Here is a 23,714-nt window from a genome sequence, read left to right as displayed (position 1 = left end):
CGGAACAGATTAACCTGAACCAACAAATAACCCCGTCAGCTAATAAGTCAACTATCACATATAAACCTAGGGACTAAGAATGAATACTTTGTTCTACCACTAAGGTTAACAATATAACATAAAGGATCATTTCCTCCAATTAAGAACCCGTTGTCTCTTTCTGACTGACATTGTATTGCTTTATATCAACCAATTTCATAATAAACCACACCAAGTGACATTGTCCCCTAATAATATAAGTTAAGAGGAAATCCACCAACGTCTCTCACATAAAATTTAGACTATTTACTCACACAATCAACAATAGTCGATAGAACTCTGACTGCGCATTAACCTCTGCTAACTGTATAATATGATTCGCCAATTTCTTATCCAATGGTGACTACGGGACCACAATTACCCAGATGTATTCATAAGATTTTTAATAATGGAGAATACTAATATCTTACTACCATGATCTACCCAACAAGTACCTACATTTATACATTCAGACCAACCTCTAAACATTAACACCAACAACAAAATGCCAACCCTTCATGCCAACCAGCTAGACCTCAGTCCCTCTTCCATTTTGATCGTGACCGGGAATACAAACGAACCGAGACCGGCCCCCGCGTCACTCGGAGCACCGGAACAAGAGGCAGCACATGCGCAGCACAGTGAAATAACTGGTGAGAGTTACGGGTAAACAGACTTCTCTACCGCGCTCCAAGTCTCAAGTAAGGAACTGTAACATTTATTTTCCTCCTCAGAAGCAATCTTCACAAGCCCGCTGGTGACTCCATGAAGCGTTACTATTAGCGCTCATAAGGTAAATACTATTGTCAACTTGTATAACTGACTTTTGATAGCATTCCCGTACATGTAGATTCTCTGTCGACTAAAACATTCAATTTGGCGTCTATAACACTCTTGCCCGATATGACTATGCTCACTCGCCAATGTCGACAGACAAGAATGATTCTCACTGATACTGATGGTTTATTAAGAGTTGATCTGTTCCGACTAGAAATACAAATTCTTTGACTTTTTTCACGTATGATTTCGCAACCAAAAAAGCGTGCGAAGAAAGATACTCTTTTACTTTGATGCTCATATGCTATTACAATTGGTTATCATAGATACTAGGCATCAACTTAATTGTGCTTAATTTAGCCAGTACAACTGCCTACATTAGATAAGTGTAATCAACTCAAAAGCGCACCACCTCAGTTACCTGTCTCTTGGTTCTTTGATAACACACGAATTGTTGATCAAAAGCTAAGTTTAAATGATGGGGACACAAGCGCGTATCACACAAATATAACCGCCCACATGTGGCATTGACTAATATACCGCACACTCATTCTGATATAGCCTATTGCTCTCTTCAATGTTTTTTTAAACCTATTCGCCCTCACACAGCTTCTTATGACCAATGCACAATATTGCACCACACTAACTCCCACTGTGGATGTTCGAGAATTACTGTTCCATCAACCTTCTATTTGAAACTTTAGAATGTTCAAGTTTCTCATATATTACAGTACCCCCAACCTTTGTTTTCTTTCAGGCACAGATACAACTGATCTGACCATGTAATTTTGAGTGGTGAGTATACCATTCGATGTAGAACCAATTGATTCTACATACCTAAGTTCGGTCCTGACGAAAGCCCCCAGAATGCACAGAGGGCTGAAACATGTTGACCAATAAAAAGTGCATATGATAAGTAACTCATTTTAAACGCACAATACCTTTTTTAATTTCCCATTCACTGCCTCCTAATAAATAAATTATTGAGGCTGTAAGTGACATAGGGATTTTAACTTAATTTTTTCACCTTATCACGAGCACATATTCACATTTATCTCTGACCACTACTGTCAGTACCAGTAGGTCTTCCCCCAGGCGGAGGTCAGCATTTTACAATAAAATGACCCAATGATGATGCTAAAACAGTACTCAAATGGCGGAGAATGTAAATATACCGCCTTCGACCTGTGTAAATGTATGAGGGTCTTTTTATGACGGACACAACCGACAAGACTCTGGTAACACAGGACAAGTAGTCCATTCTCCCATCTCCCCCCCCCCCTTGATTTGTAACTTAACCATTGGAAGGCGGATGGGCCTTAGCTTCTCTTTCCCTCCACTTGATTATGATGTATTTTTAGAGACACCAAACTTTAATTTTCTATCAGCTACCTATTGCAAGATACATTAATAAAGTGTTACCAGGCAGCTCCAATGTTAACCCATGGGAGAGCTAGGCACTGCTGTAGTGAAAAGTGAATTTTGCAATTTTTACTATCAGGACATGTAATACCTATCAGTACATGTCCTATCTTTTAAATACACTGCACCCTGCCCCTGCTGGGGCCTACTTTAGGTGTGCCTTACAATTAATAAAAGGGAATGTTTGGGGACTGGCAACTAGGTGTACTTGCCAAGTCGACTTGGCAGTTAAAAACTGCACTCATAGACACTGCAGTGGCTACTCATGTGCATGGCACAATCCGTGCAGCAGGCCCACTAGTAGTATTTGGCTTACAGGCCCTGGGCACACCTGGTGCACTGTTTTAGTAAATCATGGAGAAACCAAATACTATTACATTTTAGATAGGGAGCACTTGCGCTTTAGCACTGGTCAACAGTGATAAAGTGCCCAGAGTCCTAAAGCCAGCAAAATTTAATTCAGCACACAGTCAAAAACAGGAGGTCAGAGGCAAAAAGACTGGGGAAACCATGCCAAAAGATGCCAGGTCTAACCCATGTCCCCCAGCTGAAAGTGGGGAGAGCTACAAACCTCTTGGGAGTTCTCATCACTAAGGCGGAAGAACCTGGAAAGACTCCCTGTAGGGAGATGGATCGCCTCAACCGTCTAGGATTCTCACCCCTCATCTGCAATAACCATCTGAGACGCCTGTGTTGTGTCTAAACTCGGACGTGAGTCCCAAACAAGTAGGGTCTTAGCTTCTTCAGGGCCCAGACCACACCAAAAGCTTCCCTTTCTAGTGCGCTTCGCCTGTGTTCTCTGAGAAGTAAAGTCATTCTAATAAAAGTTAGGTTGAACTAGGCCCTCTTTGTTTAGCTGTGAAACTACGGCTCCCACACCATGCTCAGAGGTATCAGTCTGCACCATGAATTCCTTGGATAAGTCAGGGTGTCAAAAGCGATCTGGCATGCCTCTGTCTAAATCAACTAATGGAGCTGCTTCTTGGAAGTCAGCCCAGACAAGGGCCAACAGTGGTACCATTCGCCTTGACAAATCTCCTGTAGTATCCAGTGAGACCTAAAAAGGCTCTCACTTCCGCCTGGGTCTTGGGAGGTGCCCAAGTCAGAATGGTATCAATTGTTGGCTGCAGGGGCTGCAGCTTTCTACTCCCTACCTGGTGTCCCAAGTATTCTACTGACCACTGCCCTATCTGGCACTTACTGGCCTTGATAGTGAGGCCTGCAGTCTGCAGGGCCTTCAACACCTCCAGAAGATGTTACAAATGGTCCTCCCAACTGGAGCTGAAGACTGCAATGTTGTCAAGGTAAGCGGCACTGAAGTTCTCCAACCCAGCCAAGACCTGGTTGACCAACCTCTGGAATGTGGCAGGGGAGTTCTTCAACCCAAAAGGAATGACCTGGAACTGGTAGTGCCCTTCTGGTGTTGAGAACCCTGACCTCTCTTGTCCCCCCTCGTTCAAGGCAATCTACCAGTACCCAGATGTTAGTTCAAACGTGTTGAGAAACACAGTAACTCCAAGCCAATCAATGAGCTCATCAACTCAGGGGATGAGGTGCACATCAGTGTTGGTGACAGCATGGAGGCCCTGGTAGTCAACACGGAAAGGCAGTTACATTGTGACACCAGGTGAGGCAGTCTTGTGAGAACAAAACCACTGGGCTGGACCAAAGACTGTTGTAGGGCTCAATCACCCTTAACTCCAGCATCTAAGAGACCTCCTCCTTGAAGTTGTTCTTCACTCTATCAGACAACCTGTAAGACATGTGCTAAACAGTTGTGCTGTCCCCAGTGTCAATATCGTGGGTACACCATTGGGTGACTCCAGGGATGAGTGAGAACGGAGAGGCAAACTGTCCCATCAACTGGTGACAGTCTGTCTGTTGTTCTAGGGTCAGAGTAGGGAAGAGGGTCACACACTCTACTGGCACATCCTGCTCTGTGGGAGACAGGAGTTCGGGGAGAGATTCACTCTCCTCTTCCATTCCATCATCCGTGACCAAGAGCATGGTCAACTCAGATCTCTCCAAATGTGGTTTGAGGTGGTTGACATGTAATACCCTCTTGTGCTCTTTCACCTCAAATGACCCAGACCAGTCGTCTTAGAGGGCACGGGACTCTACTAGAGTCATCACCATTACTTTCTGTCCAGGCTGAAATTCAACCAGAGTGGTATTCTGGCCATACCAATGTTTCATATGTTCCTGGCTAGCTTCCAGATTCTCCTGGGCTACTGGTTCTGGAAGGCCAGCATGTAACTGAATACATCCTGGGGCGGCTTCCTAGGAGCTGGTTTACCAAACTGAGAGGTCCTCTCACAAGGTGACTATACAGAAGTTCAAAGGGGCTTAAGCTAACCCCATTCTACAGTACCTCTCTCTAGTTGAATAGAAGACATGGTAAGAGGATGTTCTACTAACCCCTCATGGGTTCTGAGAGACCAATAATCATGCTCTTTAGGGTACAATTGAACCTTTAAATCAACCCTTTGCTTTGGGGTGATACGGACTGGTGAACTTATAGGTAACACCACACGTCTTCCACATGCCCTTCATGTACAAGGACATAAAATTGGTACCCCGGTTAAATACCACCTCCTTGGGGAGCCCCACATGGGTAAAGATCCCCATCAGTGCCCTTACTACGGTGGGCACATTCACTTTCCTCAGAGGGATAGCTTCCGGATATCGGGTGGCATGGTCCACCGAGACCAGAATGAACCTGTTGCCCATGGCTGTCTTGGGTTCCAGAGGCCCCACAATGCCAATGCCCACCCGCTCGAAAGGGGTGGTCAGTCATGACAGGAAACGGTTGGATGGAAGCCTTGCTTTCTCCCCCTCCCCCCATTTGTCACTTGCTTGACAGGTAGGACAGGACCTACAGAATGCATCTGAGGCTTTCCTTATTAAATAAAAGTGGGATTCAAAGGTCTTGTCCACCCCCAAATGACCTGCCATAGGCACATCATGAGCCAAACCCAGTAGGAAGGCTCTGGAGTACTTGGGGTACCACCAGTACATGGGCTGCTCAGGCTCAGCAAACTTAGGCTCGCTGTACATGAGATCATTCTCTCAATATTTCAGGTGAGACCCTGTAGGTTACCGGGCATCCCCTCAGGTTTAGCTTCCTCCTGGACCATAGGAATTTCCAGAGTGGGTATCCTGCACCCCTTGCCTCTTCCCTTCTTGACCGGCGCCTGGGCCACTGTTTCAGGCTCCAGGTCCTTCTGATCACCCTCTCTAAGCTGCCATAGACAATGTGGTCAAGCACACCCATTCTGGCAAATTCCAACATCACCAAGTGCGACCTAAGCTCCACCTCCTTCCAGGCATTTATTTCCAGGTCGTTGCCCAGCAGTCCATCAACAGGCATGGATGGATTCACAGCTACCTTCAAGGAATCTAAGACCCCCTCCCCCCAATCAAAAGGAGCCTGGGCTAACATACACTGGCGCTCACTGTTTTCTACAACAAAGACTTGGTGGACCACATTCAGGATTACCTGCTCTTCAAAAATCAGATGACAGTGAACGGTTATCATACAGGCTCCTATGTCTATCAGAGACCCTCCCTCCCCACATTGATGGTCATCCACTGCCTGTACTTCTCAGTATTATCAGTCAGGAGGGTTCTCTGGGCCATTTCACTCTCATCCTGGGAGACTTGGGTCATCTCAGTTGGCTCTCCACCACTAACTGGGAGCCACTCCTCCCCAAGTGCTACACTCACGAACCCCAGTGACTGCCCACCGGTGGGGGGCTGTGCCTGCATGGGACACTTTGGATCGTCCTTGAAGTGCCCTTCCTGATTACATGCAAAACATTTCAGGCATCCCTTCCCTGCAGACTTCCCTGCTGGGAACCAACTTTCTTCTCAACAGGGAGTTGGGAATCCTTACCATGGGAACTGGTTTGGGTCCCTTTTGAGAACTCCTTACTCCTATTATCCCCCCTCCTTCTGTTTGAGACCCTGACCACCCTTGGCTGATTTTCTCCCATACAACCTTTTGTGGACCCGGGTGCTGAGCCAGCGGGTCGCCTGCTGAGCAGGCGTCCTAGGGTCAGTAGGCTTACTGTCAAGCAAGTGCTGGCGCAGCTCTGGAACACAAAGACTAGACAAGTTCGCCCATAGAATCAAATTATACTGCCCCCGATAATATGTTCCCTGACTGCCCTTCACCCAACCATCCAGTGCTCTGCAGAAGGAATCAACACATTCAAGCCATGTTTGTGAATCACGTTTGGTACTCTTCCTAAACTTGTCCCTGTACCTCTCTGAAGTAAGACCATACCTCTTGATCAGCGCTGCCGTCGTGTTGGAGTAGGTGAGTTATCCTACTGTACCTAGGGCAAACTGGGTGTCCCTCCCCTCCCCTTCAAAGTGGTTCCACAGAACTGTCTCTCATCCTCTGTCAGGGACCCTGTTCACATATAAAGCTGCTTCATAGCCCTGAAACCACTAATCTATCTCATCCTCCTCGTTGTAATCCTTCACTAGGCCCTTGGGTATGTGCACTTTCCCCTCAGACTGCACTGAAGCTACACTGCCACCATCCATGCTGGTATCAACCTGCTTGGCTTTCAGATGCAACTCTTTTAGACTCAGCTCATTAGCCAAAAGAATCCTCTTCTCCTCAATGGCTAGTATATTTTCCTCCAAAGCTTTTTCTCTTTCATACACCATCCTGGCTTCACACGTGTCCTCTAGACTTTTTGAGGAAATACTGCTGCTTGCCTTGGAGGGTGTCTTCTCCCTAGGCAGATCATGATTCACCAAGAAATCACTGTGAAGGCTCGGTTCCTCCACCTCCACCTCAACATTCTCATCCTCTATGTGCTCCTCAGCCTCCCTGGCTGCCAACCAGGCCCTCAGCACCTTTTGCAACTCCTACTTTCTAGTGAGGCCTTTAAAAGAACACTTTAAATCCCTGCAGAATTTTTTAAGCTGAGGCACTGTAAAGGTTTCCAACCTCTCCTGTTCAAACTCCAAATCTGCAGGTACAGCTAAAGGCTCTCCAGACTGAGACATGATTGTGGCAAACGTTCAAGAGTTGTAAAAGAGAAAAAGCAAAACAGTATGCTGGGGTGTAAGGGTCTGTGATATTGAAGTAGCATACACCAATCACTGTATGTAATATACAAATACAAGTCCTATCCCACCACTTCCACCCATGTTAGAAATAGGGTTGGCAGTGGTTTGCACATTGTCCAAGCAGACCCTCACTGTAGTCAGGGTAAGTAAGTTACACCCTCAGAATGGGAAACAACCTTTACAACGCAGTCTTTACATCGCACTACCTTTACATAGCAGTCATTACATCGCAACATCCTTTACATCGCATGTCATTACAAAGCAGCCATTACATCGCATTTCACTACAACGCATGTCATTACAACGCATGTCACTACAACGCAGGCATTACATCGCAAGTCATTACAATGCATACCATTACAACGCATAGTACCCTTACACTATCCAACACTTACCCTACTGTTGCACTCACTGGAGTTAAAATAGTAAATTTTACCCCTACACTATGCAACACTTACCCTACTGTTGCACTCATTGGAGTTAGAATAGTAATTATTACCCCTGTGCTATCCAACACTTACCTTCAATGTGATGTAATGGTATGCATTGTAATGGTATGCGTTGTAAAGGTATAATGCGATTTAATGGAATGCGTTGTAAAGGTAGTTTCTGAAAATGCGATGTAATGGCATGCGATGTAAAAGAATGCATTGTAAAGGATGTTGCGATGTAAAAATTGCGTTGTAAAGGCATGCCTTGTAAATGTATGCGTTGTAACGTCATACATTCCCTCAGAATAACCTGTGTTCACTCCCTTGGTAGCTTGGCAAGCGCAGTCAGGCTTATCCTCAGAGGAAATGTGTAAAGTATTTGTGCACACACACACACACACACAGTAACAAAGTGAAAACACTACAATAGTATTCCATACCAATTTATAAAAAAAGGCAAAATGTATCTGAATAAAACAAGACCAAAACAACAAAAATCCCACATACACCTATCAAAATATGAATTCTCAAAGATTAAATGCAGTTATTGTGCTTAGAAACACGATAGCTCTGACGGGGGCTATACCAACTTGCTTGGCGGAATCGAAACTGAAAGTTCGGGCCGACCGCAAGGGAGTGTGGGCCAGCTACTGAGTTGTACAGACCCCGGTTACAGTAGTTTGGAAATGATGAAGAAACAAAGATGCTGCGAGGTGCCGCGGAGGTGAGGCGTCCCTAGGGCGCGTGCGGCGTTGGTTACTTATTGTTGGTGCAGGTCATTGGCACCTCGGTGCTCGGTGCAAGTCCCAGGGGAGTTGATGCGGTGTTAGTGGCAAGGCATCGGTTACGCTGGCAGTGTGGGGTGGAAGAAGTGTCGAGAGTCAAGCCACACGGCATCGATTTCGCAGTGTTGATGTCACCCCATGACCCACCGGTGCGGAGTAGGGCGCTACAGACTTTGGTGAATCGCTACTTGAGACCACCCCTCTGGCGGTTCTTTGAAGGTGCTGCGGCAGTGTTGTAGCCTGCGTTCCAAGTCGTATTCGTTGCCTTGAGCTGGGACTCCTGAGCCGGTGCAGGCAGAGGCGCGGTGTCGAAGATTGGCGCCAGCTCCAAAGTCACACTCAAAGTCGATGTGCTATTTTTTTCTTGTTAAATGCGGGAAACTCACTTCCAAGGGCCCAGGAACTGGATTTGGCTCCACTTGGAAGAGTAGGCCTCTCAGCAGAAAAGCCCAGATGCTGAAGGTGAAGTCTTTGATGGCCGAGAGACTTGCAACAGGAGGCAAGCTCGAATCAAGCCCCTGGTTAAACTTGAAAAGCAGTATGTAGAAAGCAAAGCCCAGTCCTTTCACTCCCAGGACAGAAGCAGCTAGCAGAAGGCCAGCACAGCAAAGCAAACAGCAAAGTGGCAGTCTCTCCTGACAGCAACACAGCTCTTCTTCCTTGCAAAATGTCCTCAGTCCAGAAGTGTTCCGAGTATATGGTGTCAGAGGTCCAGTACTTATACCAGAAAAGCCGTGAAGTAGGCAAGCTTCAAGGGAAAGTCTTTGCTGTGCACAAGACCCTGCCCTTGCTGGTCATGGCACCTGTCTACAGGGGGTAGAGAGTGCTTTGTGAAGGCACAGGCACGGCCCTATTCAGGTGTGTCAGCTCCTCCCACCACTCTAATTCAAGATGACCCATCAGCCTGGTTAAGGGCCAACAGGATATGCAGGGCACTCGTCAGCTCTTTGTGTGACTGTCTAGAGTGAATGCACAAACAGCCCAACTACCCAACTGTCATCTTGACCGAGACATGTGTTCAGGGACAGGCTGAGGCACAGAATGGTTAAAGTAAGAAAACAACAACTATCTAAAAAGTGGCATTTTCAGACCGGCAATTTAAAAACCAACTTCACTAAAAGTTGTATTTTTAAATTGTGAGTCCAGAGACACCAAACTCCAATTTTCTATCAGCTCCCAATTCGAAGATACACTTGTAAAGGGTTACTAGGCAGCTCCAATGCTAACCTATGGGAGAAATAGGCATTGCTGTAGTGAAAAACAAATGTAGCAGTTTTTCACTACCAGGACAAACTCACCTGTGCGTGTCCTACCTTTTAAATACACTGTGCCCTTCCTATGAGGCTACCTAGGGCCTACCTTAGAGATGCCTTATTTGTAATTAAAGGGAAGGTTTGGGCCTGTCGAGGAGATGTTTTTGCCAGATCGACATGGCAGTTAAAAAGTTTGTACACAGACACTGCAGTGGCAGGTCTGAGACACGGTTGCAAGGGTGGCACAATATGTGCTGCAGGCCCACTAGTAGTATTTGACCTACAGGCCCTGGCCACACCCGGTACACTGTACTAGGAACTTTCTAGTAAGTCAAATCGCCTAATCGTGGAAAAACCAAACACCATTACATTGAATACAGGGATTATTTGCACTTTAGCACTGGTCAGCAGTGGTAAAGTGCCTAGAGTCCTAAAGAAAGCATAAACGAAATAAATCCAGAACACAGTCAAAAACAGGAGGTCAGTGGCAAAAAGACAAGGGAAACCATGCCAAACGAGGCCAGGTCTAACAATAGTTTTAATGGAGGAGAGCTTAATGTTAATGTAGTTGTTGAATGAAAATAAGAACACTGGTGTGCTGAGACGGGTGTTGGGAGATTGACCAAAGAAGGGGATTTTAGTAGAGGCTTCATGTCAGAACTATGTGAATCATTTACATGCGCCAACAGTATAGAAAGTGGCATGTGTTTAGTTACAGTGTATGTAATGCAAAATCAGGGGTTCAGAGAAACTAAATACAAACATCATGATCAGCAGTGAACAGAGAAGTTTTCAGTGAGACACTGGAACATAGAAAGAAGGTATAGGGAACATTATGAAGAAATTGAAGGAGCAGAGTAAGGATGATAGAAGGAAATGAGAGGAATGAACTAGAAAGGATAAATAGAGAAGGATGAAATATGAGCGAGATTTTTAGAATGAAAGAATTGACAGAAAAGGAATACAATGGAAAGCAGATGGACTCAAGGGAGGTGGAAACATGATTAGAGGAAGGAAAGATGTAGAGAAACTAAGCTAAAAGTATGGTCTGGGGACTCACTAGACCAATGCATCCCCCTCAGGGATATGAGTTTGACCGCAGATTACAGCAGGTTCACTCATAAAGTGAGTAACATACAATCGGGTAACAACACCTTATATCTGTCAGTAGTTTAAAAATACTCCAAGGGGGTAAAAGTGCATTGTATAAGTTCGCCCATTATGATTCGGAACGGTTGAGAAATGAAAGAGAGAAATTGAAAGAAAAATGAAATAAAGACTGAATAAGTAAATAATGAAATGTAAGAAGTACTAGAAGGAGGAATGAAGTACGAGAAATGAGGCAGAAAAAAACAGAATGGGGGCAAACACAACACACATTACAAAATCCATTTACTCTGGTCTTAACAAGCTGGTTTGATGGGTGTTTTTTTTATAATTTATTGGAGGCCTATTCCTTAGAAATAGAAAGAAAAGAAAAACCATGCCTCTTTTAAACGTGGTGGCTATATGCTTGTAGTAAAAATAATGTGTTAAATATAAAAAAAAATGTTTTACTAGGACAGGAGTGGCGCTTCGTGTACTCAGCACATGTACTTAGAACAAGTATGGAAACCCTATGTTAGTTTTGATTCACATCACAGGAAAATATAATTCTTATTGGTGCAAAGAAAAGGTGCCATTGGGTTTGAAATACTGTAATAAGAAGACATAGTTTAAACACACATGAATGCACATGTGAGTAGGCAAAAAGCAGGTTACCCCCTGTGCAAGAATAGCAAAAGACTGAAGGATGCTGACCTATTGACTAAGCTGTATACTATGGTGGCTGGAAGCAAAATGTGAATGACAGTTCATAAACAAATAGATGTAGAGGGCTGATTCGACGTCCCTCTGTATCTGTACATGTGTATGGAATTTTTATTTATGAATTTATTATTATGTGAGACTGCTGAGACAACTAAAGCTGTCTCAAGCTAATTACGCCATACCTTAAAAGGAAACAAAATGAAGATGAAACCCCTGAAAACAACTATGAAAAACTAAACTCGAGTACTGAAAAAAGGAAACATATCCATTATATATGACATTTTCAACCATATTTCTTTCCCCACCTGCAGCGGCCATGTTCCTACTTTGTGCTGTGAAGGTCCCTGATGCCGTTTCTGACATGTTGACTTCAGAGTTTCAGCACCCTGAAACGGTCCAAAGGCTCAATGCTATCTTGAAATTCCACACTCTCTGGAGATTCAGGTACCAAGTCTGGCCACGAATGGAGGAAGGAGCCCAGCAGATCTTCAAGGTAAACTGAAGAGGCCAGAAAAGCGGGTTCCTAAACATGTATACAATTGATAAAACGTCGATCAGTCTGCCTTTTGGTTTGAAAATCTTGATTCCATCACCTGATATCATTGTTTTATTGTTCTCCTTTAGTTTTCATTATATAAAGTTTGCCTTTTTAATTAAACCGTCTGCCATTGTGTGTATGTATTTATTTAATGCTTTACCATGAAGGCCGACAGAGCGTTGTAAAAGATACGTTTTTTTAATTCATTAGAAGATTTGCAAAACATTTATAAGATGTGTTAATATATACTGAAAGAACAATAAAAAGGCTTGCAAGAGACATATGCATTTGAGCTCAGAAGCAGCCTAAGAGTTCAGCATGTAACCAATATACTTATTTATGGGAAGCAGAAGTTCAAAAATTGTATCAAGAGACTTGTGCATTTGAATTCAGCATCAGTGTGTCAGTATGGTACATGAAGTATATATGCTTTGGCATACATAAGTAGTTCTTCCAAAAGTCACACTCATTAAGACAATAATAAACAGTTTAAGGTAGGTACAAGACAAGAAAAGTAAAAGAGGTTGATAATGAGAAGCCCAGTAGGCCTTTGTCGTAGAAAGGACAGAATACATATAGTATTATTATAACTAAGAAGACATAGCAGCAAAACGCTGTAGGGCATCTATGTCAGCGGTGTATCAGGATGTTGATGTGGTTTAACAGATAATGCATTAACTTGGGCTTGAAGGTGTGAATTGAATGGCCAAGTGATATATAAGCGGGAAGGCATTCTCTGAGAAGAAATGTATTATGGTGGACATTTTTTTATTTGAGCTGTGTTTTTAGAAGTAATGTTAACTTTTTTCTCAAAGTCCTTGTTTTGTTGGATAGTTGTTGTGCGAGATACAGGAGGAAGTTTACCAATATGGACGTGTATGTGAAATAAGCTGTCTGTTAAGTTGAGAAAGATTCCAGTGTTAGACTTCTGGAGAAGTTTAAAACTAGGGTGGGTCTGTCGAATCTGGCAACAGAGTGGAGGACAGGGATGTGAGGGTTTAGAACAGACGTCTTCAGCCTTTTCTGTAATAAGAGCTACTTCTCTTCAATGCAAATCCTATCGAGCTACTAATATTCTTAGAGATGTAACCACATGGGAAGATTACATTAGTGGCTACTTTTGCAAGATTACAGCAGCGACTTCCTCCGGCCTTCAATCAATTTTGCCAGCAGTATTGTAAAAAATGATGCTATTTCAATGTGGAATGCCTCTACATAGGTAATACATAACATCTATACCTGCAATGACTCTAGGATCAAGTTAACAATGATAGTAGTAGTCTCCACAACACTCTTTGATTTTTGTCACTCAAATATCAGCTTTAAATATCTTGTGGCAAGTGTAACTATTTTTCTCCAAACATCAGCATATGAATTCTGAACATCACACATTTTCATTTCAAATGCATATTTTTCAATTTTGGTATACGTATATAAATTCAACCAGGCAAAAGCTTCTAATTTACTTCACTGGGCTGCAAGCAGGAGAGCTACTTACAGGTTGCTAGAGAGTTACCTGTAGCTCACAAGCTACACGTTGGAGAAGCCTGGTTTAGCAGAACCTAAACAGTACAGTTAGTAGAGCGTTCCTGTAGTCTTGGTACAAAATCACCAACTTTGAAGCTGTTTTGGGGACGAATAGTCTACTGTAATGGAGAAGCTTCAGTTATTGAGTTCCTTTATGTGAATGGAGTTTGAACTTAGATAGCGATTCATTGCCTTAAGAGAGCAGAAAGTTGATATGGGGAACACCAGTATATGTGCTTATTCCTTCATTCATCTGTAGGGGACTGAAAGATTCCTCAGATGAGACTCATAAAATTAGCTCTTTGATGGGATTTGTGAGGGAAGGGGAGGGAAATATAAGTAGAAGATGCAGAATGGGTATGTCTATTTTTACAGAGGTTTCCACCTCCTCTTTTGACTGACAGTTTCATACAGTGTTCATCTGCCGATAGGTCTTTTGCTTATATTTAGTGCTGTTGCTGCTTTTGCTTACCAACTTCGATTCAGCACTTCCGATGCTGTGCTTTTCAATTTTAATCTTTCCTCATAGATCCCTCCTCCCAGTATTAACTTCACATTGCCATCTCCTATCTTGGGAATGCCATCAGTGCCAATGTTTGACCCACCTTGGGTGCCGCAGAGCTGTGGAAGCGTGCAGGATCCAATCAATGAGGACCAGTCTGTAAGTTGGTGCTGCTCTCTCTGTTTGTATTATCCATCATCCGTCCTTTAATATGTTTAATCTTAAGTGCCCATTGTGCCTGAATATATGTTCGTAAATTGCTCATCACCCTGATGTAGGGCCAATGGTGTTCAGTGTATATGAATTTAGAATCTTTCCCTTATCATTCATCTCAGTTGATGCAGACTAGCAATTTAGACTGTGTTTAAAGCTGAGAAATTAGGATTGAAGATCTGAATGCAGTGGAGACTGTATTCCTCTTTTGTTTCCCATTTGGAACTTTGGGGCAGCATGTGACATAAGCCAGTGTTCCTTTTATCTACTCTCTCAATTTGCATAGTTGTAGGTGTCATGATTGACTTGTGCTCAATAAAAACATAGAATAGGGACACTGGGCCAAATAAGTGTCCTGACCACGATTGGCCTTTGATACATTCTTTGTCTCTGGATTTGTGCCTATTGCAGCCAAGTTACATATGGACATTCATGGAATGTAAACTAAATCAAGTGACCTATTCCTCCACTCCAGTTGTTATGAGGGCTTGTAGGGAGCTTGTATTGATAATTTCATAGACAACTGACTGTCTAGTTGTCCCGGGGCAAGGCAACATTGTTTTAGCAGATTCCATTAGTATTGGTAGCTTTTGAAATAATTAAATTTTGTGCAGGTTGTGCTATGTAATGTTATGTTGTGGTTATGTTATGCAATGTTATATTATATTATTTTATATTAGGTTATGCCTTGCTTTATTAAAAAGCTTTTATTTATTTATAGTTAACACAAACTAAGACTGATTTGATTTTTATAGAAATCGTTTTCTGCGCGGGCCGTGTCCCGTTCCCACCAGAGGGCTGAGCATATCTTGAAAAATCTGCAGCAGGAGGAGGAAAAGAAGCGGCTTGGCCGGGAAGCCAGTCTCATCACTGCTATCCCCATCACTCAGGAGGCCTGCTACGAGCCTACCTGCTCCCCCAACTCCGAGCAGGAGGAGGAAGGTGTGTTTACTAGTGGTGGACTGATGATAGGAGGGATTAGTTCAGCTGTGACTTGTGGCAAATGAAAATTACATAAAATCACATTAAAGCAGCAGTTTCAAAACGTATAAGGCCTGATTTAAAGTTGGAGTATGAATTGGTCCACCATGCATTCCTTGTGTTGGAGGCAACCGATCCAAAGGATTCTTCTCCGGAAGTATCACTTCTGCCTGCGTTCAAAGAATTTCATAATAGCATCCAACTTTATATCAGTCCCATTCTCTTTTTAAGAGTTATTTGTGATTGGGATCGTATTCATCCATTATCAATGTCATAATGAACTGAATTCTAACTAATAAACCACATCGACTCTTAGCCCCCAGTACAACACTGGTTAAACATTCTAATCCTTCTTAGCATCTTCAAACACCAAGGCCCATTTCCCAAATCTCTGGGGTTCATCATTGACCGGAACCTTAATATGACTCAACATATTGCTAACTGATAAAATCTGCATCCCTCCAACTCCTCCACCACAGACACCAGGACAGCAGTACAAGTCTTAACACTCACACATCCGGACTAAAGCAATGCTCTTCTTGGGAACTTTCCCAACTCTGCAACCACACCTCTCAATAACCTCTACTGGTAAGAATTCAAATCACATCTCCTACTGGCTACCCTCTGAGGTGGGAATTACATTTCAAGTAGTGTTTGTATAAATATTTCATGGATAAAACACACAGAGTCTAAATAAATTAAAACGAAAAACTGAGAGGGACTGAGGACGTGGTTATGATCTTCGTAATTAAATCACATTTGTGAGGCATAAGCTTGTTCTCAATGGGTAAAAACCAGCTTTCTGTGATTCTCAGTCAACCAATCCATATTGCCCTCAGAAAAAGCCCTCTAAAATGAAGCAGCAATAGAAAGGTTAAATGTTACCCAAGAAACAACATAGAATTTTTCATAGTGTAAAGGAGAGGCTTCTAGCAAGTATAAATGAAAGATCTTATGCACAGTGTCTCTGGTTACAAAATCAGGGCTAAATTCCAATCTCTTCTAAAACAGAAGTTTGCAGAGGGAACAGAACTATGAGATGTATGATAATTATCAAATCCTCAAAGTTTTCCCCCCGATAGATTCCAGCAGGTCAGACTTACCAGAATTTAAAAACGAAGGGGCATATATACAAGGAAATGGTGCTGCACGGCGCTGGGGCTAATTTTGCAGTGCTGCACCATTTTCAAAACTCAGTGATGCGCCATATTTACAAGAATATGGCCCATCCTTGTGTTTTACCTAGCCCTGGTGCTAAAATAGCTGCCTAGTACCAACACAGACACCCTTGCGCCATAGTGCTAGGGTGCCTGCGTTGCAGGGATGATTTTTTATGTGCCATAAGGCGTCCCTTCCTACACATAAACAATCAATAATGGCGATGTGCTCCTTCTATGTGTGCTGCATTCTGCAGCACACATAGAAGTAGAAACTCACCATTATTTAATTATTGTTTTTGTGTATAAATGGACACCTGCATTCACAAAAACCATCATTAATGGTATTTTGCTCTTTCTCTGTGTAATACAGAATACAGCTCACATAGAAAAAGCAAACACTAGGAGAAATAAAAGTAGTTCTCCTTGTTGCGTCAGTCTAATGTCTGCTTTTACAAGTCGTTTTTTGCGCTGACTCAGATTTACAGAACCTTGTAAATCTGGGGCAGAGTCAAAATGCAATGGGTGTTGTGGTGGAACACCCACAGCAACACTCATTGCATACCCCTTTCACGCAGATAACTGCATGAAAGAGTAACATATTTACAAAGCGGTGTTAAGCCACAAAATGTGGCTTAGCTGCACCTTCTAAATATAGAGCAGAACATTGCGCCACCAAAACGTCGGTAAAAGTGACGTTCTGGTGGCCCAATGCCCCCAAGTAACAGAACAAAACAAGCAGAATTTGACATGTTAAATACTGATTCTGCATGTTATGGATCATTTCGAAACTGATAACTCCTAATGAGGGTGTTTACCACACCTGGTAAATACCTCACCCCAGGGTAATATTATTTACCAGGTGTGGTCAATATTCCACTCTGTTCGGCATGACTTGGACTTAAAGCAATTTCCTATATTACATTGAATCAATTCAAACTATTTTCTGGCCTGGAAGATATGGCCATTTTGTAGTTGGAGCTTACAAATAGTATCCTATTTTTTTTATATATAACATGTATAATGATTGTTTTAGAAGTTTACTCTTTTTTCAGTTTTTATATGATGTATTTGTGTGTGTGTGTGTTTGTGTGTTTATAAAATAGGTATGTCAAGGAGAGAGGGAGGTTTTGGCTAATCTTTCGAGGGAATTTATTTTTCCTAACAGCTTGCATTACAGTGAGGTCATTATTATGTGGGAAAAATCCAAAATAAAGTCAATGTTAGCCTAAACATTTGGAAATCAATGATGTTGTTTACCATGTCATGAGTAATGCAATATGTGAGGTCATAAGCAGCGCATGGGCGGGGTTGCAAGTTATAGTTTTTTCACTGTTTTATGTATGTAAGTATAAGGTGTTTTTTCATACCTAACTATAACATCACTTTAACCTTTGGTTTCTTTTATAAATGCTTCTATTGAAAAATTAGGGAGCTGTTGAACGACTGAGAAAGTGTGTCGGCAGATGTGAAAAGGGAATGCTGGACTGATGCAGATGTCTCTCTCTTTAACTATTTTAGCCCCTTTAAAAATACATTATGCTTCAAATTACTAAAAACCCACACCTTTTCTCACATTTGTAACTCTGATTTCATACTTGCATTACCATTTCAATGTTCATACTTCAGCCTGCCTTCCAGGAAAGGCTTTAAATTCAAGAGCTCCTATTCTGACCAAATGGCTTTCAAGAGTGCTCAACTTGGGTCTTGAATACAAATTGTTAGCCCTCTAGTTGTTCATTAGAACTCTGTGGTGACGTTCATTTGATTACTAGAGAGTTAACTGACAAACTGCTTCTGGTGTTGAAAGTACATGTTTGATTCTGCATGTAAGCATGGTTTACAGAAATGGAAAGGGAAGATATTTGAGAACGCATAGAAAATGTCACCTAATTTGAGCTTTCTAGTGCATTAATAATACTTTCTATGACAAAAGAATCCTCTTATTTCTTTATTTTTTTTAAACTGTTTTGTATTTTATATGAACAACAACCGAGTACCGGCACAGACAGAACAGATACACCAAGATATATTCCACCTCCAATACATACATCATCACAGTGGCAATTTCACCTTGGTGGAACAGGGTTCAGGTCAGACAATGTCCAGGGAACTGGGGCCACAGAGAGCATGAACACCACTCCTAAGGGGGGGAAGCAAGCACCTCCGCCGTCAGCTGGGCCATCAAAGCTCGCCTTTCTCCCCTCAACTCGATTGTCGGGGAGATGCAAATGTCCCCTCTGTATCGGTTCCATTTACCCCACCTCTGATCCCATTTCTTGGGGCAAACCCGCCCCTTGAAGACCGACTTTTCAGCAACCATGGCAACGTCCATGTCCCTAGCCCAGTCAACCAGGAGTGGGGCCGCCGCCACCCCCCATTTCTGCGCAATATTTTGCTTTGCGATAACAAAGCCCATGGAGGCTCACGCTTGTTCAGCCTGGGAAAGGTCCGTCGCCTCCCAGATATTAAGTAAGCACAGTCGGGTAGATAACCCAAGGGACTTGCCTCCCGCCCTCTCAAGTTGTCAGGCATTTTCCCCCCAATATGCCTGTATGCGTGGACAATCCCATAGAATATGAATGAAGGTGCCCTCTTGGTTGCAGTGTCTGTGGCAAAGTGGGTCGGGGCGTCTGCCTACTCTGAACAATAACTTGGTATCGAAGTAGGCTCGGTGAAGGATCTTAAATTGGAGAAGCCGTAGGTGCATGGGGAAGGCGACCTCTCGAGGTGAAGCCAAGGCGTCACGCCACATGTCGTCCTCTAGCACACCCAAATCCCTCTCCCACCCCCGTCTCAACTTCAGCATCGGGTCAGCACGGTTATTGACCAGCTTTTTGTATGTGAGCGAGATGGCTTTTCGATCCATAGGGTCAAGCAATAGTCGGCCTTCAAGAGGGGATGAGTCGGGGAGGGGGCCCTCCTTGGGTACAGCGGAGGATACCGCATGGGTGATCTGCAAGTATCGGAACATCTCGGACGGAGCCAAGTGGTATTTAGCTTGGAGGTCTGCAAACAAGGCAAGCTTCCCATTAACCCAGAGGTACCCAACCGTGGATATTCCTATTAGGTCCCATTTGTCGAACCCTGGACAAGAACTAAGACGGCCTAGAACGTCAGGTTCCCATAAGGGGGTTGCTTTCGTAAGTCGCTTGTGCCAACCTAGCCGCTTAGTGACCCTGTGCCAAATCTTGACGGTGCGCGCCGTGGGCCCTGTGAGGCTGAGTTTGCGGGAGTTGGTATAGAACGCTCTATTATACCCGCCTCGCCCCATGAGCCAGTGGTCCGTACAGAAACTAGGTTCGTCATGGGGTTGGAATACTCATCTATTGACGGCGACTAGCTGGGACCCCTGATAATATAATCGGAGATCCGGGAGGCCGATGCCCCCCTCGTACTATTCGCAGCGTACGTCCTTCCCACAGCAAATCCCGTAGAACATCGTCTATTTGGGAGAAATAAGAATCCGAAATTGGGTGGGGGAATTCTGCAAGGCATAAAGAAAACGTGGGAGAGCAAGCATTTTGAACAGGGAGGCAGGCCCACGGAGAGTCAGGGGCAGAGAGCGCCAATGCACGGTGTCGGACTTAAAATGCTGAAGAGGGCCGAGGAGGTTCCTGTCAAAAAAGAGATCGGCGTCAGGCATGACGAAGATGCCCAGGTACCGAAAACCCAGGGGAGCCAACGGTATCTCATAGCCCCAGGGACTCGCTGGCGGGGGGGACCCCATAGCGCATACATCTGGGACTTAGACCAATTTATCTGATATCCAGAGTGGGCACCGAAATATGAAAAATATGGAGTACCCGCTGCAGCGATCTCGCAGGGGAAGCCAGATAAAGGAGGATATCATCAGCGTACAGCGAGATACGATCTTCGTGGCTCGCTGTCCACTTAAGGCCCCGAATCTCAGGATCCTCCCGGACCCACACCGCGATTGGCTTCAATACAAGGGCGAAAAGTAGCAGAGACGGGGGGCAGCCCTACCTCATGCCCCGAAGAAGCTCAAAAGTTGCAGAGCGATGGCCATTCACAATGACATGGGCGGTAGGGCGAGTGTATTGTAGTCAGATCCAGCGTAACAGATTTGGTCTGAACCCCAGGCGAGACAGGACAGCAAAGAGAAAGTCCCACTCAATCATATCAAATGCCATAGAGGCATCTAAGGAGAGCAATATTGCGTCCTCCTCCAGTGTGTGTTGCCTGCCGAGGACCCCGTGGACCCGACGAAAATTCCTAGCTATGTTCCTCCCTGGCATAAACCCAGATTGGTCCGGGTGGATCTGGTCAGTAATATAGTGGATGAGGCAATTCGCCAGGATTTTAGCCAGGATCTATGCCTCTACCGTCAAAAGAGATATGGGACGGTACGATTTACAATCTTCGACAGGTTTGCTTGGTTTGTGGATAACGACGATGGCTGCATTTCAGACCTCTGCGGGGAGGATGCCCGACTCAAAACATTGGGTATAAAAATGTAACAAATGGGGAGCCAACAGCGTTGACATGGGCTTAAATAATTCAATGGGCAGTCCGTCGGGGCCAATAGCTTTCCCCGAGCGGACATCCTGTATCGCCTTTTGAACCTCCATCACTGTAATATCCACCTCCAGGGTCTCTCTGTTGTGCAGGGAGATGGTGGGGACGTCAATAGTGGCCAGAAGGTCAGCCGACATTGGGGCCTGAGATGTGGGGGAACCAGTGTAGACACCCGCGAAATAACAAGCAAATGTATCGGCGATTTGTTGGGGGTCGGTTAAAAGATTGCCCTCAGAATTCGTTATCACGCTGACCCATCTAGCCGCCTGCTCCCGTCGCTCAAGCCACGCCAAGAATTTGCCTGTCCGCTCACCGTGTTCATAGATCCTGTGTCGGGAGGCCAGAGAGCGCGAAGCAGTGTCGTCAAAAAGAAGCAGCCGATAGTTCAGTCTCTTAATCACAAGATTGTGACACATGGCGTGGTTGGGATCACGCGCGACCGACTCCTCCAGCATTCAGATATCAACCTCTAACTCCAGCACTCTTTTGGAACGTTCCGCCCTGTGTCCCACCATAAGCGACCGTGCCCTGCCTTTTATGACTGCCCCGAAGGCCCCTCAAAGTTTCACTGACGAGTCGACACAGCCAGTGTTTTCAGCAAAATAATGTTCAGTGTCTTTGCGGAGAGCCTCTTTAATGTTCGGGATTTTAAGTGCCCACGGGTATATGGAAATGGTACTGGGACGTCCCCGATTACGAGAGCCCAGAGTCACCACAACGGGAGAATTGTCAGAAACCCCACGGGCGAGGCAGTCGGTCTTTGTGAAGAGTTGAACATCGTGGGCCTGAGTGAATAGGTAGTCAATCCGCGATCGACTACCATGCACCCCAGATTGAAATGTGAAACGGGTGTGGGACAGGTTGAACCACCGCCAGACATCAACGACTCCGAGGGCATTCGCAAATTCCCACAGATATGACCCTCGAAGTGGGTCCCTCTTGAGGAGGGAGACGGTCCAGAGAACCCTCCATAACGAGCCCAAAAGCAGGGTACCCAGGTCACTCAGCATCTGGCGCTGTAGTCCGGGTGGGGCATACACAGAGACGACTTTAATCACACGCCCTTCCCAGGAGCCCGAGACCGCAGCGTATCTGCCCTGGGGATCGGTCCAGGTGTTGTGGATAATATAGGGACAATCATTGCGAAGCAAAATCCCCACCCCCCGGGACCCCGAGGTAAACCCAGAATGGACCACCATTTTGTAACCTTTCCTACTGAGGGCCCCACAGGAATTCCGAACCAAGTGTGTCTCCTGTACAAGGACCAAGTAAAGCTCATTAAGCTTGACGTATTGCAACACAATGTCTCTCTTCATTTTGTCCCCGAGGCCGTTGACGTTCCAGGTGGACATGTTAAGCGTCAAGCCAGGTGCCATCACGTCATATCAATGGGAATCAAATGATGTTGGATAGGTAGGCATGGTCTCGTACGGCATTGGTCAGTGTCATGTATGTCGATGATTGCTTTAGCAAGTGTAGGAATGGAGTGGAGGACAGTTGTATGGACCGGTACCAAACCAAACAAAAACAACACCCCCCATACCCCCACACGTATCTGACCCCCCACCCCGCCTCCCTGCAGAACGGGTCTGAAACCACCTGCCACCCCCAACATGCAGAGCGCCTGTTGCCCAACCGCAACAACTTCAGGGACAAGTGCAGTCCCACTCCCTCAAACAAGAAAACAATGATTCAGACGCCCCCTGGCCTCAACACCCCAAGAAAAGATGCATTACAGCCTCATTTAACATTGCAAAAGACCAGAGGCGCTGCAGTCTGTGTGTTAAAGTCTAGACAAATTCAGAAGCAAGCACGCAATGTCCCTGGGTTCCTTCAACAATCCCTGAAGATAGAACGCAAACATAACCCAGAAGATGGCTGACTGCCATGTCACGCCCCATCAAACCCAGAAAGAAAAAAAAACAGCAGGTGGTAATCAAATAAGTTCATTCAACATAATCACCCCTCGGGCCTGTAGATCCTGCCGCAGAGAGAGACGGAGACCGAGACTGCTGTCGCCACTCGCGGCGGTCCTCAACGATCAAAGTCGATTTGGGAGGCTTCTTGCCCATTGTGCGCCAGCCTTTGAGCCAGTCCCAGGCATCCTCACAACGGGTGAAGAACCACAATTTACCATTGGATTCAACTTTGAGCTTAGCGGGCAATAACATGGCATATTTGACCTCCTGGTCCCTGAGAGCCCGTTTCACCTCCAGGAAGCTCCAGCGTTGCTGTTGGACCCTCAGGGTGAAATCCGGGAAAAACAACTGTCAGTGGGGATGCCACCCTCGCAGCTTGCCTCCGGGTACTCGATGAGCTCGATCGAGAAACATTTGGAAAGCCCCCTCGGTTGTAGATGCTACAGGATGAGTTCCTCAACATAAAGGTCAGCGGTGGGCCCCTGCGCCCCCTCGCAACGCCCAAAATTCTGATGTTATTGCGGCGCATCCTACCTTCATAGTCATCAAGCTGTATCGCAAAGGCCTCATGGGATGAATGGAGCTCCGCCACCTGCTTCCTGAGGAGGGTAGTTTCGGTAACCAGCTCCGTCGCAGTAGTCTCGACAGTGGAGACACGGTCAGCCATCTTGCGCATGTCCTTCCGTATGAGGGCCACCTCTGTCGTGACCGTGTCAATTTTATTCTCCAGGGAGGTCGGCACAGTAGTTATCGCC

General features: G+C 44.9%; 1 protein-coding gene across 1 annotated transcript in view; it reads left to right on the top strand.

Annotated features, from left to right (window-relative positions):
* UNC80 (unc-80 subunit of NALCN channel complex) overlaps positions 1–23,714 on the top strand; it is a 3,271,126-nt gene that overhangs the window by 1,709,866 nt on the left and 1,537,546 nt on the right. The window contains exons 31-33 of the mRNA XM_085648598.1: positions 11,895–12,076; positions 14,178–14,309; positions 15,119–15,305. Coding sequence (XP_085504724.1) covers positions 11,895–12,076; positions 14,178–14,309; positions 15,119–15,305 — 501 coding nt within the window. The remainder of the gene's footprint in view (positions 1–11,894; positions 12,077–14,177; positions 14,310–15,118; positions 15,306–23,714) is intronic.

The sequence above is a fragment of the Triturus cristatus genome, chromosome 3_2, assembly GCF_964204655.1.
Source record: "Triturus cristatus chromosome 3_2, aTriCri1.1, whole genome shotgun sequence".
NCBI classification, from domain to species: Eukaryota; Metazoa; Chordata; class Amphibia; order Caudata; family Salamandridae; genus Triturus; species Triturus cristatus.
Note: the sequence above shows the minus strand (reverse complement) of the source record. Positions and strands in the feature narration are given on the sequence as shown.